The sequence below is a fragment of the Podarcis gaigeae genome, assembly GCF_964106915.1.
Source record: "Podarcis gaigeae genome assembly, chromosome: 13".
Taxonomy (NCBI): Eukaryota; Metazoa; Chordata; class Lepidosauria; order Squamata; family Lacertidae; genus Podarcis; species Podarcis gaigeae.
Window position 1 is genome coordinate 29,730,969 of NC_139689.1, and position 14,805 is coordinate 29,745,773.

Genomic DNA, 14,805 nt, shown 5'->3' on the forward strand with positions numbered 1-14,805 from the left:
TTTTAAAAAGCGCATTTCTAGTTCTCACGGTTGCGAATATAACATTTGCAATATCAGTCACTGCATGCCACTCAGGGGGTTTAAGCACATATTGCTGCCAATTTAGGTACAGTATTTTCATTGTAACGGCTCTTCATCCACCAAACTCCAATGCACTGTATTTTGTATGCATGCATATGCATGTCCTGTACAAACTCTGTCCCTAGCTACTTACGGCCACTGGACAAGGCACTTGATGAATCTATATTTAAAAAGTAGCACATTGTCACATTTAATACTGTCATAGGTAAAGGTAAAGGGACCCCTGACCATTAGGTCCAGTCGTGGCCGACTCTGGGGTTGTGGCACTCATCTCGCTTTAATGGCCAAGGGAGCTGGCATACAGCTTCCGGGTTATGTGGCCAGCATGACTAAGCCGCTTCTGGCAAACCAGAGCAGCGCACGGAAACGCCATTTACCTTCCTGCTGGAGCGGTACCTATTTATCTACTTGCACTTTGACATGCTTTCGAACTGCTAGGTTGGCAGGAGCTGGGACCGAACAACGGGAGCTCACCCCATCGTGGGGATTCGAATCGCTGACCTTCTGATCAGCAGGTCCTAGGCTCTGTGGTTTAACCCACAGTGCCACTGTCATACAGCATGTTATATAGGCTAAAAAGCTTTCCTGTGGCTCCCCATTGCTTTACATCACAAGTCTAGTAGCTGATTTTGAGCTACAAGGACTTCTGTGGCTTGGGCCAACCTACCTAAGAAAGCACCTCCACTCTAGTATGCCATCATTGGGTGGTATCCAATGCTGGTCATACTCAGAATAGACCCGCTGAAGTTAATGGACATGATGAACTTCGGTTCATTATTTTCTTTTTTCTCCCCCCACCCCCACCTTCGGTTCATTATTTTCAATAGGTCTGCTCTGAGTAGGACTAGCATAGCACACAGCCCCATTGTTTCCAAGTATCAAGAACATACTCTAAAAACACTCTGGACTAGCCAGGCCTTGGTCTGATCTAGCAGTACACTTTCATGTTCTTTTTTCTTTTCTTTTTTGAAATCGTTTTTTATTTTACAGATATAAATTTATAACCATACACAACCATATAAAGAGATTACTCTGAATCTTAAGACTTCTCCCCATCCCCTCCATGGGTCCTATTGTCAACATTTTCAACTGCATATTATTTCTTAATCTGTATTTTATACCTACCCATATTGTCCATAGTATCTGTTACACTGTAAGGGAGATTAAACTCTGCCAATGTTTTCATCAGCTTACAGTGGTCTCCTAAATAAATTCTAAACTTTTCCCATTCTTTCTTGAATTTCTTGTCTTCTTGGTCCTTGAGCTTTCTGGTCGGTTTTGCCTTTTCAGCGTAGTCTTCCCCTTCTCTAATCTTTTTCTGGTAAGCATTTTGTTGGGTGAAGAAACCTCTCATTACACTTTCATGTTCTTACACGGGCAAGTATACTGTATATCCAATGCAAATTAGTTCTGCTTTAATTATTAGGAGATGTAGTTGGTGGCTGTTAGTTGTTGTTTATGTCTGCTGCAGGTCAATTTCAGTCTTGTAGGAGTTTTTTTAAAAAAAACTAAATTACCATGATCCAATTTACAATGCAGGAGTACATACTTAGGACCTCCTAACAGTCAAGGCACAAAATAAAAAAAAAAAATCCTTCCAGTAGCACCTTAGAGACCAACTAAGTTTGTTCTTGGTATGAACTTTCGAGCACACGAAAGCTCATACCAAGAACAAACTTAGTTGGTTTCTAAGGTGCTACTGGAAGGATTTTTTTTTATTTTGTTTCGACTACGGCAGACCAACATGGCTACCTACCAGTAACTAGAGTCAATGCACAGTTCAGCAAAACAGAATACTGTACTTTTCCCTGTATAAGACGCCCCCTACTTTGAGGGACTCAAATTTAAGAAAATGGGGGGAGATGGCACAGAGTTGTTGAGCTTTTGAGGGGGGTTACCCAGGACTGTTGAGCTTTTTTGGGGGGAATTGCTGAAAACCACTCACCCACACACGTCAAAAAGTCTGCTTCTCGTCTGTCCCCTCACCGGCAGAAGCTGCCAATTGCCCGCCCAATTGCCGCAGCGTCAACCAATCAACACCAACCATTGACGCAGCAACCAATAACACGCACAATAGCTGCTAACAGCTGCGGCAGCAACCAATCAAACACCCATCCTTATACCCATGTATAAGATGACCCCCGTTTTTTAGCATGATTTTAAAAGAAAAAAACCTAGTCTTATACACGGAAAAGTACGGTACATGCTCTTATTTAAGAACCTAAGGAGTCCCTTGCCAGATCAGATGAAGGCCCACCTACTCAGTAATTCTTTTTCAACAATCCCAACAACCAGCAGGTGCCAGGTGGTCCATTAGCTGATTACTGTTCAGCTTCTGCCCACCCTGGATTATGTCTCACTACAAACGTGTGTACTGGAAAGTATCCCTCACTCCCTACCTGAGCCGGTCACAGAACATATCCATGATTTCCAGCAATGACTGGACACAGAGGTCTCGGGAGAAGTCATCAAACTGAAACAGGTAAAACAAAAGCAAGAGCTGGTGTCAAAAGAAAAGCATGCAAAACACAGACTTGGGACAGCTTCAAAAGGGAATGAAGACAAATTCACGGCATCTAAAGCTACCAGCCATGATGGCTGGGTACTGCTAGTTGCTTGGAATCACAAGTTGGGAGTGCTGTTGTGCTCAGGTCTTGTGTGCAGGCTTCCCATAGGCACCTAGCTAGCCACTCCAAGAATAAGATACTGGGCTATATGGGCTTTTGGTCTGATTTATAAGGCTCTTCATACATTCTATGAGAAGAGAGAAATCAAAGCACGAAAAGAAAGGAAAGAACTGTGAGCTGGAAGTGCACACCTGGTCTTATAGACACAGCTAAGAGTCACAGCTGGGTGATATCTGGTTTTCAACATTGCAATATATCACCAGGTAAACATCGCAATGTCTAAAATATGGATGGAACTATGTAGAGGCAAACAGTAGGGCGGGCGATGTCTGGTTTTCAGCTTTGTGATATATCACCATCTAAACGCTGTGATATACTGATATATCACAATGTCTGAAATAAGGATGGAGCTATGTAGAGATTTTGGCTGGCTTCATGGTTTCTCCCACATTTAGATTTTTGCATAGCGCGCGCACACACAATTTGCAATATATTGCCAGGTCAAAAATTATGAAACCAGTATCACGATACGAACTTCAAACTCTTTTGGACCATATAGACCAAACCTAGGTCAACAGAATGACGAAATACGTGCAAGTTTAAGGAATCTAATGTGGTAGGTGGGGAAGAGGAGATATGATCAGCCCCAAGACTGTGGTCATGCAGAGATTTCAATCCTCAGTCGTCTAAGCAGAACACTAGTACACTGGTTTCCAGTTTCCATTTCACATTTTGCCTTGCAGATCCTTGTAAGACTGCTATTCTTGTGATTTTATAGTCCCCTGGCACAGTGGCCATTCATGTCTACATTCTCAGCGAAACCACTTAGTGGATTGCTCCAAAGACTGTACTACTCGAGAGTAGAGTTGTGGGACAGTGTTTTTAAATACTTCATGTAAAAATTAAATCAATCTCACACTTTACATAGAAAACTGACACACTGAGGAGATGGCTAGGATAGGACCTTGAGATCCTTGTTTTCTTCCTACACAGGTTTTTGTTAATTCCCTTCCATTTGAAGTGGTGCGGTCCAAAAATACAGTACAGTTTTCCCCCCCCTTATAATCAAGTGCCATACAATTTTTTATGAAATAAATAAAATAAATAAGTAGTGCAGTTTATCACAGTTTCTCGAATTGAGTCCAGCAGTGCACCAGTTCCAACGCATTTTTTTAGAATCAGTACTGGAGTTTCAGAATTATTTAACTCCAGCGATGTTCTGAACCAGCTGCAGCACCTCATATAGTCTAGCCTGGCTGTTACAAGAGCAATGATAATTGCACCAAGGCCATCTCTGCCTAGAAGGGGCCATAATTAGTACGCCTAGCTGATGAAAAGGCGCTTTGTCCCATGTATGCAACTCAAGCGTCTAAGGAGGGGGGGCTGGATGTAACAGAACCCCCCCCACCCCCAAGTTACAAACCTGCTCCTTAAGTGAGAGTGCAACTCAATCCAGAATGGGCAAAACATCAACTCCCCAATCCACTGAATCACCAACTATCCTATCAGCACCTTGGTTTTGGTTTGGATTGCATTTTGCCCTGGCTATCCATTAAATAAATCCAGAAGTGATTTGGAGTCTTCCTGGTGCAAAGCGAGGGGAGAGGGGGCAAGAGGGGGTCCACGGCAAACACCCTCTGGGGCGTACATTTTTAAACTAGGCCCACTTTGCAAATACTTTAGTAACTGACAAAAGAAACTCTGCAAAGAAACGCTAAAGGAAAAGTATTGCATGTTCCATTTGTTGTGTACCATTTGAATTTCTGCTGGCTTTTGTCTGCTAACCTCTACTCAGCCTACACTTCTACAGGGTTAGAAGCCCAGCAGTGAAGAGGATGTTTTTATATATGAGAGTTGAAGTTCAACTCCTGGTAGCTGCAGTTAATGGATCTCAAGAAGGAGGTGAGCAAGACTACCATGTGAGAGGCTCAGGAGGGCTGGATTCAGATCTGCTGCCTGTTTAAACATCATGATCTCTTTTTTCCTATTTAGCAGGGACTTTATACACCTTTTAAAATCTCAAATTCTGTAAATAACCCAGGATTCTGAAATAGTGACAAACCATGCCGTTTCTATTTTATTTTCTACCATATTGTGAAGCACTTGTGAAGGACTAGGAAAGAAGGGAAAGGTACATGTCTGAAAAATAAGGCAGGGATAAACTCAGAGAATGCAAAGAAGCCTCATCTCCTCTCAAAACTTCAGTTTAGCAAAACCTGCAACGTATATTCTGACAGCTTTCAGCCATCAATAGTAACTACATTTGTACATAACGATGAGGGCTAGAAACATGCCATTGCTGTGCTTCTCTCCTGAGCTTACAAAAGCTGCTGGTTGTATATCATACACAATGCTGCAGTGAAGTTCCCACAATCCCTCAGTATTCACTGATGCCTTCTATCAAGGGATATTAGGAAAGAAAGCGGTGCTCAGGATTTAGGTAAAGGTAGAGAGAGAAATGCTTGAATGCTACCTTGCTGATGGCCATCAGAACTGAAGAATAGGACACCATCTGTAAACAATACAAAGGAGAGAGAGAGAGAGATGGTTACAAGCCAAAGATAACATTTAAACAAACCAATCCACAAACAAGCCTTGCCATTTCGACCGCCGAGGGGGGGCGACAAGGTCACTTAGCAGGGACGCAGCTTGTTGCTCAAGCACTGGTCTGGCACAAATTTAAACAGACATTTTTAGGTGATGGCATATTTGCTTCACATCAACTTTACAGTGAGCGAGTAGAGAGGAGGAAAGAAGTTAAAAAGCAACTGAAAAGCTTCTCTCTGTGGCGAGGGGTCTTGCAAACATCTTGTATGCACACAGCCAAGCACCTCTTGTAGTAAGAGGAAGAAAGAGGAAAGGCCATTTGTCATTTTCATCTTGGGAAAATTGCTATGTGGGAAAACACACTGTCAGTATCAACTTGGCGTAAGGTGAACAAAATATCCCAAGATTCTCTTTCAGACCCAGAGGTCCTTTAGTGGCAACTGCTTAGTAAACATTCACTTATTTTTCTTTTTAATTGGCCCAACGGCTTGTAACAACCCTTGAACTCCTAAACCAAAAATATAACATTCAAGACTACAATGGCACAGAATTTTTCAGAATTCTGCATCTTCAGATGCACATGTTTTACTTTTTAAAATAGCAAGTGTCTAGCGCTTGTGGTTGTAAAAATGTGCCCAAAAATGTGTGGGTAACTTATTTTGAAATTTCTGAATCCAGAAAAGGCACTTAGTAAGATTTCCAGTGGTTTGGGGTGGAGCTTCAATGCCCTGCATATCACCTTCCCCACAATTTAGCAAAACCAGAATAAATAATGCAAACGAATAAGAACTACAGAATCATGCAAAATAAATAACTATTTGTTTATTTATTTCATAAAAAATATGCATTGTAAAAAAAAGGGGGGTTAAGTACTTCAGAAAGGAAAAAAGCAGGAAAACTTTGTCAAGTTACTTAGGTCATGGTTCTGTCAAAAAATCTATTTTTTAAAAACATACAGATTTCCTAACTAAATAATTCACCCATTAATGTGTTTACACACTCTGAAGATGAAAGGGTCTACGATGGGATTATTACCTGGGAACTAATGGCATACTTCAGATAGGACAGGAGCAGTGGGTTTGGCGATGGGCCAATCATGGCTTGCTCAAGAAGTGCTTCTGCAATTAAAAAAAGAAGAAAAAAAGGAAAGAAATTCAATCTTGGAAATGTATATACACACTCATGAAGAATAAAGACCATTATGGCAAAGGCCTCTCACAAAATGTGGGGAACTCTCAGGAATTGCAAGGATGCTATAATATTGCATTCTCTGGCGGCGGCAGCAGAGTAAATAATTCAAGGAAGAAAAGAGGCAGTTGGTGGCATTCTGGATAGGAAATGGACACCGTGGCCACACACTCTCCCCATGTGCAGAAATTGCTGCAGTCAATGCAATGACCTCTGCCTGACCTCTGCGGCCTCAGATGGAAAAGGACACGTACACAGACTCTTCTCAGACCTCACCTCTGCTCGCTGGCAGCATCAGGGTTTGCAGATGCTTTTTCCTAAGACTGAAGGTGGTATGGAGGGAAGGGGCTGTGGAGAGATGGCAGGCAAGATCTCTCAGCAGAATGAGCACCAACTGCTGGCATGCGCTTCCCTGTGGCAGCCTGCCAACATGCCAGATTTGGCAAGGCTGAAAGGGGCAGCATACGTCTTATCTGCTCAGTCAAGCTTTTGATTAACCATCTGAATAACTACAGGGGTGTGGGGGGGATTTTCCAAGTCAAACCCATTTTACTGTGTGCCCTTTAACTATTACTTCCTGCTCCCTTTTCGAATCAGACCCCAAAAAAGGCCACAAACCCCCATTGCATGGTTGGCCCTCTTTGCCTACCGGTGTATAAATGACACACCCCGCCCATCAGTGCCGGATTTACGTATAAGCTAAACAAGAACTTTGAATTTTATTGTTATTCATGTTTTTATACCGTATTTTATGCTGCTTCTACAATTAAGTGTTTTAAATTTGTTGTTAGCAGCCCTGAGCCCGGTTTTCTGAACCAGGAAGGGCGGGGTATAAATAAAAAAATATTATTATTATATTAGGGCTACACTCTCTTGGGGGCCCAAATTTTTTTTTAAAGGAAACAAAAAACCAGGATGTACATTTCCAAAATATAAGATAAAAAACAAATAAAATAAAACCTAAATACAGCAACAGTGTTTTGTGTTGTGTATGGACCTATTAGGTCCACAAATTACCATATAGCATATATATTTTTTTTAAAAGACGATTTGTTGTTGACAAAGGACAGCTGGACATATAGAGCGCCCCATTACCTTCAGTCGCTTAGGGCCTCATAAAACCTAAATCCGGCCCTGCCTCGCATCAACATCCACAGTGTACTCAAAAGGTCGCCAACCACAACTAGAGAGACTACGCCAAAGGCAAACTAACAATTCAGGCAATGCACACCTTCACAGTGAACAACACCCCTATCATCAATTTAGGCCCAGTGGGGGTCTACCCCAAACAGCAATCTCAGCCATTAAGTTGTTCCAGTGTCAGCAATCGCTAGGCCTAGCCTGTGGTGCTGCAGCCTATGTCTAATGCTATTGCTAATTATTATTATTAATTTATTTATTTATTTATTTATTTATTTATTTATATCCCGCCCTCCCCAGCCGAAGCCGGGCTAAGAGCGGCTAACAACAATAAAAGTAACACAGCATTCTAAAATCAATTCATTTCTCAGTTATCTGTATTTTGAAGTTGCCCATAGCAACAGCTGCAGCCACCACAGGTGTGCCCTTTTAAGGCTGACCAGCCCACTCAAAGCCCAGTTTACTACAGTCCTTCCTAAGGTACCCTTCACAGTGTTGCCTTAGCAACCGCTAGGCCTACTCACAGTTCCATCTACCCAAAGCAGTTCACAGCATGAGGACTTCCCTCCAATGGGCATATCCTTCATATCCATCTCCTATGACCTTTGGAGAGTTATCAATGTCAACACCGTGATTATTCCTCCTCCAACTACTACAGCTACTCACAAAGGGACCCATCTTTACAGTCCATCCATGGCCTTCATGTGGAGGAGAGTTTCCACAGCTTATGCAGACATAAAGTTGTCACGTCCAAACAAAGAACCCAAATCTTCTGTGCTTCAGCTGGAAAACTCCAGAAGTCACGAAGGAGTATTAATGATGATCACTGCGGTTTATAGTTCATCATTAATCCACATGGTATGTTACAAAATTAAACAAAACAGATCCCAGCCATAAAATCTTTGCAGCCTTAAAAAAAAAAAAGTGCTGTGCAAACTTAATTCCAAAGCTTGTACCGTACAAGAAAAGATAACTAAAATGACCATAAAAGTGTCATCTGGGTTTTGAAAAGAAAAAAAAATATTAAAACAGAAGAGGAATGCAAGCAACAGCCAAAAGAGAGGGAAGCCCAGAAAACTACAGGGAAGTGGTAACACAAAATTCAGTAATATAGCAGAATTCCAAGTATCACATATATAATATTTCCCTAAAAAGCAAGCTTTTAGTCCTTAATGTTATGAAACCAAGTATGACAACCTGTGGACAGTGTCTACTTAGGTCTCAGGTTTCAGGATCTAGAGGGCAACATGGTCTGAAGGTGTACCTGTATTAGAAAATTAAATGTGAAACAAGTTTAATTTTCACTGCGGTCCTATTCAGATGGAACAGCGAACTATGGTTTATCATTATGTGAACAAGCCAAGGAGAATCTGGGACTTGCATGTCGTCTTCATCCTCTGGTGTGCCCATGAAGAGGGGCTCAGACACTTCCACTTCTGTTTGTAATTTACTACAGATAAGCATTATGTTCTAATCCAGACAAACAACAGATAAACTATGGTTTAACCATAGTTCTCTACTTGAGAACTGCCAACCTAGCAGTTTGAAAGCACACCAGTGCAAGTAGATAAATAAGTACTGCTGCGGCAGGAAGGTATACGGTGTTTCTGGGCACTCTGATTTCCATCACGGTGCTCCGTTGCACCAAAAGCAGTTTAGTCATGTTGGCCACATGACCCAGAAAGCTGTCTGTGGGCAAATGCCAGCTCCCTCAGCCTGAAAGCAAGATAAGCACTGCAACCCCATAGTCACCTTTGACTGGACTTAACCATCCAGAGGTCCTTTATCTTTACAGGATGATTTTAAAATAGGCTTGCTCCAAAGTTTAAACAGGACATAAGATTGATTTGAACTCTGTACTACTCATTCTTGCTCCAAGAAGACAACCAGGAGTTTTGCTCTCGTAACCCCACCCATTACTTCTTCTCAATCACTCCAGTTCTAGCAATCAGAACATTAAGAGACCCCAGAACAGTTGAGTCGGTCTGACTTCCCTTAGATCCCTCCTTCTGCTTTTCTTCTTTAATTTTCAATGCACACAATGTGAAAGTGATGCTTCTAATTATTATAACTATGTGCTTTTTAATTCATTCCTATCCCACCTTTTGGGCTGTATCAGAACCACACATCAGCCCAACGATAAAAAAAACCCAAATTTAAACTTTCCAAAGCCAACTTAAAACACTGCACAAGTTTTTAGATTCGTTTTCAATGACTGCGAGATGCGCAATAAAATTGAAGAACCAGTAAGGAGATAGACCTGCTAAAGTTACAGCTCATCAAAAGGCTTTCCAGAAACAGATGAGTCTTAACAAAATGTTTGAAGGCCACTGCAAGCCAGTCTGACCAACCTCAGTTTAATTGGTTGATTAATCAACAAAAACTTTAGTTAATACACTGGCAAGAGCCTAAGCAAAGACCAATTTTAACAGAGTTGAGAATGGTCTGGCTTGCTCATAACACTAAGCTGAACTATGGCTTAGCATGAACACAGGCGTGAGGGTACCCAGAGAGGAACTTGCAGCCGCTTTATTCCTTCTCTGGGCCTGCTGCTGCGAGCTAATCCATGGTTTGGCTTAGCATGTCATCTAAACCCAGGCCTTTTAGTTTGTCTTGCTCCACACAAATCACAAGCTGTAACCAAGGTTTGTTCCTGGTTTTCCAGCCCATGGCTTCTCTGAAGCAAGGCAAACCACCATGCAACATCGGATGGCTGAGAGGTGGACGGCCCCACCCACCCACCTGCCAGTGTGGCCTGCAGAGAGTTGAGGGATTTTTGGATCTGGCCCACCACCCCACCCCGTAATAAATAAAACTTGACTGAATAAATTCAGTCCCCACCCCGTAATAAATCATTGTTTGTTGAACACAAACCGTAATTTGCCTGCGAACTAGGCTGGCCATCATGCTAAACCCTGGTTTGGTATTATGTTTGAAAAATGGTACTGGGGTACAGCAAAAAAAAAAGTGGATATACATCCTTTATGTGGGCAAATGGTGAGACACAAGTCAAGGCACACACAGATCTGGCAAATCGGTCTCTGTCTAATTATCTGCATTTATTTTCATAACAAGAGCAGGCAGAGGCAATGTCAGTAGCAGCCTCTCTCAAAACTGCCCACAACCTGAGTCTTAAAATACAAAATAGAAAACAATTGATGAATCCAGAATATTCAGTTGCATGGTGCCCATTCACCTTAACTAATTGTCTTTTGCAGCACCAAAATGTACAACTACATTGTGATTTAGTCATGTTTACTGCCTTGTATTCTGACACAATACACATGAAATGTATTTTTTTCCCCATTTATTAAATTTCTATTCTATTCCTGGTGGAGCACAGGGTGGTACACATCAAAACAGAAAAACAATTTAAAGCATCTGAAAGCAAACAAACTACACACACACCTTCTTACTCATGTGCAAGTAGCATAGCATAAGAGGGAAGAGATGGAGCATTTGAAAAAGCCACAAGACTCAAATATTACTTTTTTTATCCATTTCATAATTTGTAGCTGTCAGCTTGCTGAAGTTCTTTAGGCAGCACCCAAACTAGAGAAAATATATTTTTTTAGGAAGCAAAAAGGTAGTTACTCCAAACCTGCAGACCACCTGCATCATCTCTAACATGATGGACCTCCCTGTAGCGACTAAATTTAATATAATGCAGCGCTATAAAGAACTAGAAACCACCGCAGTGGCTGGGGCATTTTCAGTCAAGTGCTAATATCTATGCTGTCAAAACAGTAGGCAACTGCAGTTTATTGCTTATAGGTCACAAAGTTAACTTTAGGAAAAACAAACTCAACACTTATGATTTGTACGAACTTTGAACCAGACCTGCTAAATTCAGGATGTCCCATGTAGTCCCCCGGGGAAAGAACTTTTTCATGTTTATCGCCCACTGGTAATCACTCCACCGCTCCTTCCAAGCCTGGAGGATGGCCTGTTTGAGGTTGACCACTTTCATCATCTTCCTGTCCTAAAGGAAACAGAAAAACATGACACAGCAACTCTGCCATATATCCCTGTCGAGTTTCCAGCACTCCAGTTATTATTAAACAACCCTATAACATTTTCCAGTGTGCACAGAGTAACCCCTACATCCTTTAGGCTAAGAGAACCCTTTCTCGGAGCCTTCCATGTACTTCCTGTACACAAAGATTTGAACCTGTGTTTCCCAAGCCCATACTCTTATCCCTCCCACCTCCTATATGCCATATACAGGCCCCATTTTGCTTAGACATTTGGCTTATGACAAGCTGTCTCCCTCAAAGAACAGTACTTGACATTCAAATGTGAGAGGCAGCCAGATCCTGTCCTCTATTTCCACTTCCAGAAAATACATCTGAAAAGCAGGTAGTGCCATACGGTGCTAGGTGAGTTAGGGAAGGAAGCATTCACAATCATTCATATAGCTTGTGCACATACATAAGCATGTCCAGGTTTTAGATAGGTCGTTATTCTACAGCAGCACCTCTGACCAGCCCACTGGTTTTAAACAATGCAATCCTATACATGTTTTTAATCAGGATGTAAGTCCCTCTGTGTTCAAAAGAACCAATTCTCTAATTATGTTTATGACTGCAGCCTAAGTGACTATGTCAGGCATCCCATTTAATTACTGATGACCAAAGGCATAAATTCCTTTGCTTAAAATATAGCGTGATTTTGCAATTTAATGTTGCAAATGATCAAAAACAAGTCTCTGAACCTTGCTTCAAATGTTGCATGCCTATACAAATGCAGCAAATATGAAATGGCACTGGTAGGTCTTGCAAATTGGGTGGTAGAAAAAGTGGGAAACCTGAATTCCTGGTTTATACTCCCAGGCCTAGGGAGGAAATCATTTTCGCATGTCAAATTCTAATGCTTTTTTTTCTAAGAAACAGAAGGGCTGAGCTACAGAAAGCAGAAGATATTTGGTAAATCCCACCATTCTATCTGGTTTGCCTGACCCAGAACCAAAATTAAATGAATGAGATCAGCAGGACAGGTAGACCACATTTGCACATCACTCTAATCCATCCCCCATTTGCTGCAGGTAGGATAGAGAAGAATCAGGTCTGCTGGATCAGGCCCAGTTCAGGTCTCCCTACCCCTGTGACATACATTCTGTTAAGCTCATCTCAAGAAGGATATGTAGCTGGAAAAGGTGCAGAAAGAGGCAACCCAAATGATCAAGTGCTTAGAGTATCATTCCCAGGAGGAAGGAATAAATCACTTGGGTGGGTTTTTTTTAGGAAAGAAAGAAAATGAAGAGTGGACATGATGTGGAGAAAATGGCGACCCATAGTACTAGAACGTAGTCACACAACGAACTTGATTTGTAGATGATTCATGTCAGACTTAAGTCCTTCATCACCACAATGTGTAATTGATTTAGTCTCGCTGTCACAAGATGTGGTGATAGTTTTAAAAAGGGATTAGACAAATTTAAGGAAGAAAAAATATATGAATGCCTATTTGTCATGATGCCTATATGGAGCTTCCATATTCTTGTTGTAAACCACTGAAATCCAGTTGGAAGGTGGTAACAGCTGGGAAGGGCCACTATCTTCAAACCAAGCTTGTAGGCATCCTAGAGGTGTCTATTGGCCACTGTGGGAAAGCAGATGCTGAATTAGATGGACCTTTCATCTGATCCAGCAAGCCTCTTCTTACGCCTCTTTTGGGAAAATCCCAGTTTACTAGTAAACCAGCAGAGCTGGCTGGTCCTATGTTTACAAGACCAGAACAGGTGAGAAGCAGGCATTCACACCAGCTTACATCTGCTCAGAAAACAAGGGCTTTTTCACAAGCCAGTATTTGCTGTTATATACACACTCACAGAGCCATTACTAACCATCGCTCCTGAATGAGCATATGTTTATGAGACACGTTTTAGGCTGTAAACTCAGCGAAGAAACCTGTCCTCTTTAAAGCACAATGAACACTGGATGGTGCACTCTGAAGATACAACAACATATCATAGTCCCCACTTTACAGTTGTACTTGTAAAACATGTTGAGAATCCATTCCTGTGCATCATGCTTATTTGGAAGTTCCACTGATTCTAACAGTGTCAACCTTAGGCTACATTACAAAAAAAAGAGTAATCCATGAAGTGGTTGTTAACCAACGCATGAGACAAGTAAAATGATATGAAATATCTTCATCTCACATTTGAATAACTACATCCAGCTACTCCTCATCTATTAGGGAGGTCTGAGAACCCAGGTAAAGATATGAGTCCTTAAAAAAAAAAATCCTAGGAAAATAATGTAGACTAGAAAAGAGATGGGGAGAAGGCAGATCATAGTGAACCGCTAGCTAATTTATGTTGGACCACCTGGCACTTGCTAAGATTCTTACAAATAAATAAATGATGCTGGACCTTGGTCTAAGCCAGCAAGACGCTTTTCATACTTTGAAACAAGAACAAGTACTCAAGATTACTTAATACACACCATTTAGGCCTGATTTGGAGATCCTGAGTTATCTGTATTCTAGAGTTGCCCTTAGCAACATGCTTACTTGGGAGTAAATCCCGTTAAATTCAGAGGGACTTTATTCCATATGCACACATATGGGATTCCCTGTTAAATTCTGAACACATCGGACGTGGTGCATTCATTCAACAAATACAGAGATCGCGAAAAGCTGAAGATAGTTTGCACCGGAATTAAAACAAAGGCGGGAGATTGGGGTGCCCGGGTGCTATAACTAGCTCTGGCAAGGAGAACTGGTTGGCCAAAGCAGGATTTGGCCGCTAAAAGGAAAAAATGCGCTGCCAACACTTACCGATTTCCTTTCCTGTACAAAAGAAACACAATCGTCTTAGTTCCTGGGCTCCGCCATCTTTGCACCTAACAAAGAACCTTTCCCGGATTGGCTGGGATCCACCCGTAAGCCGCACGGGCTTCTGGGAAGTGTAGTTTTTAGGCTGCGAGACTGAGCACGCTTACAAAGGCAAAAAGGCTGTTGAACAGACTTTGTTAATGGGTTTACTTTAGCGTGATTATTTAAGAGTCTGGGCTATAATTTCCGTATAATCTGTAAATCAACACTGCATAGAAACAAATGAGGACGAGTGGATTTTCAGTTATGTTTTCCCTCTTATCAAGAATTTTTTTCTTTATTTAATGTATTTCATTAGCCAGTTGAATATGGTTGTCATCATGAGCATGTAATCCTCTACATGAGAGAGTGCTGCCAGGGAGGAAGGTGTTGTTAGCCTCAA

At 41.7% G+C, this 14,805-nt stretch overlaps 1 protein-coding gene across 13 annotated transcripts in view; it reads right to left on the reverse strand.

Moving 5' to 3' along the window:
* The window catches only part of MED24 (mediator complex subunit 24), a 53,713-nt gene extending 39,243 nt beyond the window's left edge, over window positions 1-14,470 (reverse strand). For 9 of the 13 annotated variants that reach the window (XR_014557364.1, XM_083708648.1, XM_083708646.1 and 6 more), the window contains exons 1-5: window positions 14,367-14,470; window positions 11,424-11,565; window positions 6,291-6,373; window positions 5,182-5,220; window positions 2,481-2,554 (exon numbers count right to left, since the gene is read on the reverse strand). Coding sequence is in view for 12 of the 13 variants with exons in the window: in XM_083708648.1 (XP_083564774.1) it covers window positions 2,481-2,554; window positions 5,182-5,220; window positions 6,291-6,373; window positions 11,424-11,556 (329 nt within the window). In the remaining variant the exon portion in view is untranslated. The remainder of the gene's footprint in view (window positions 1-2,480; window positions 2,555-5,181; window positions 5,221-6,290; window positions 6,374-11,423; window positions 11,566-14,366) is intronic. The other 4 variants (XM_083708647.1, XM_083708655.1, XM_083708652.1 and 1 more) reach the window with 1 other exon arrangement.
* Between the last annotated feature and the right edge of the window lie 335 nt (window positions 14,471-14,805).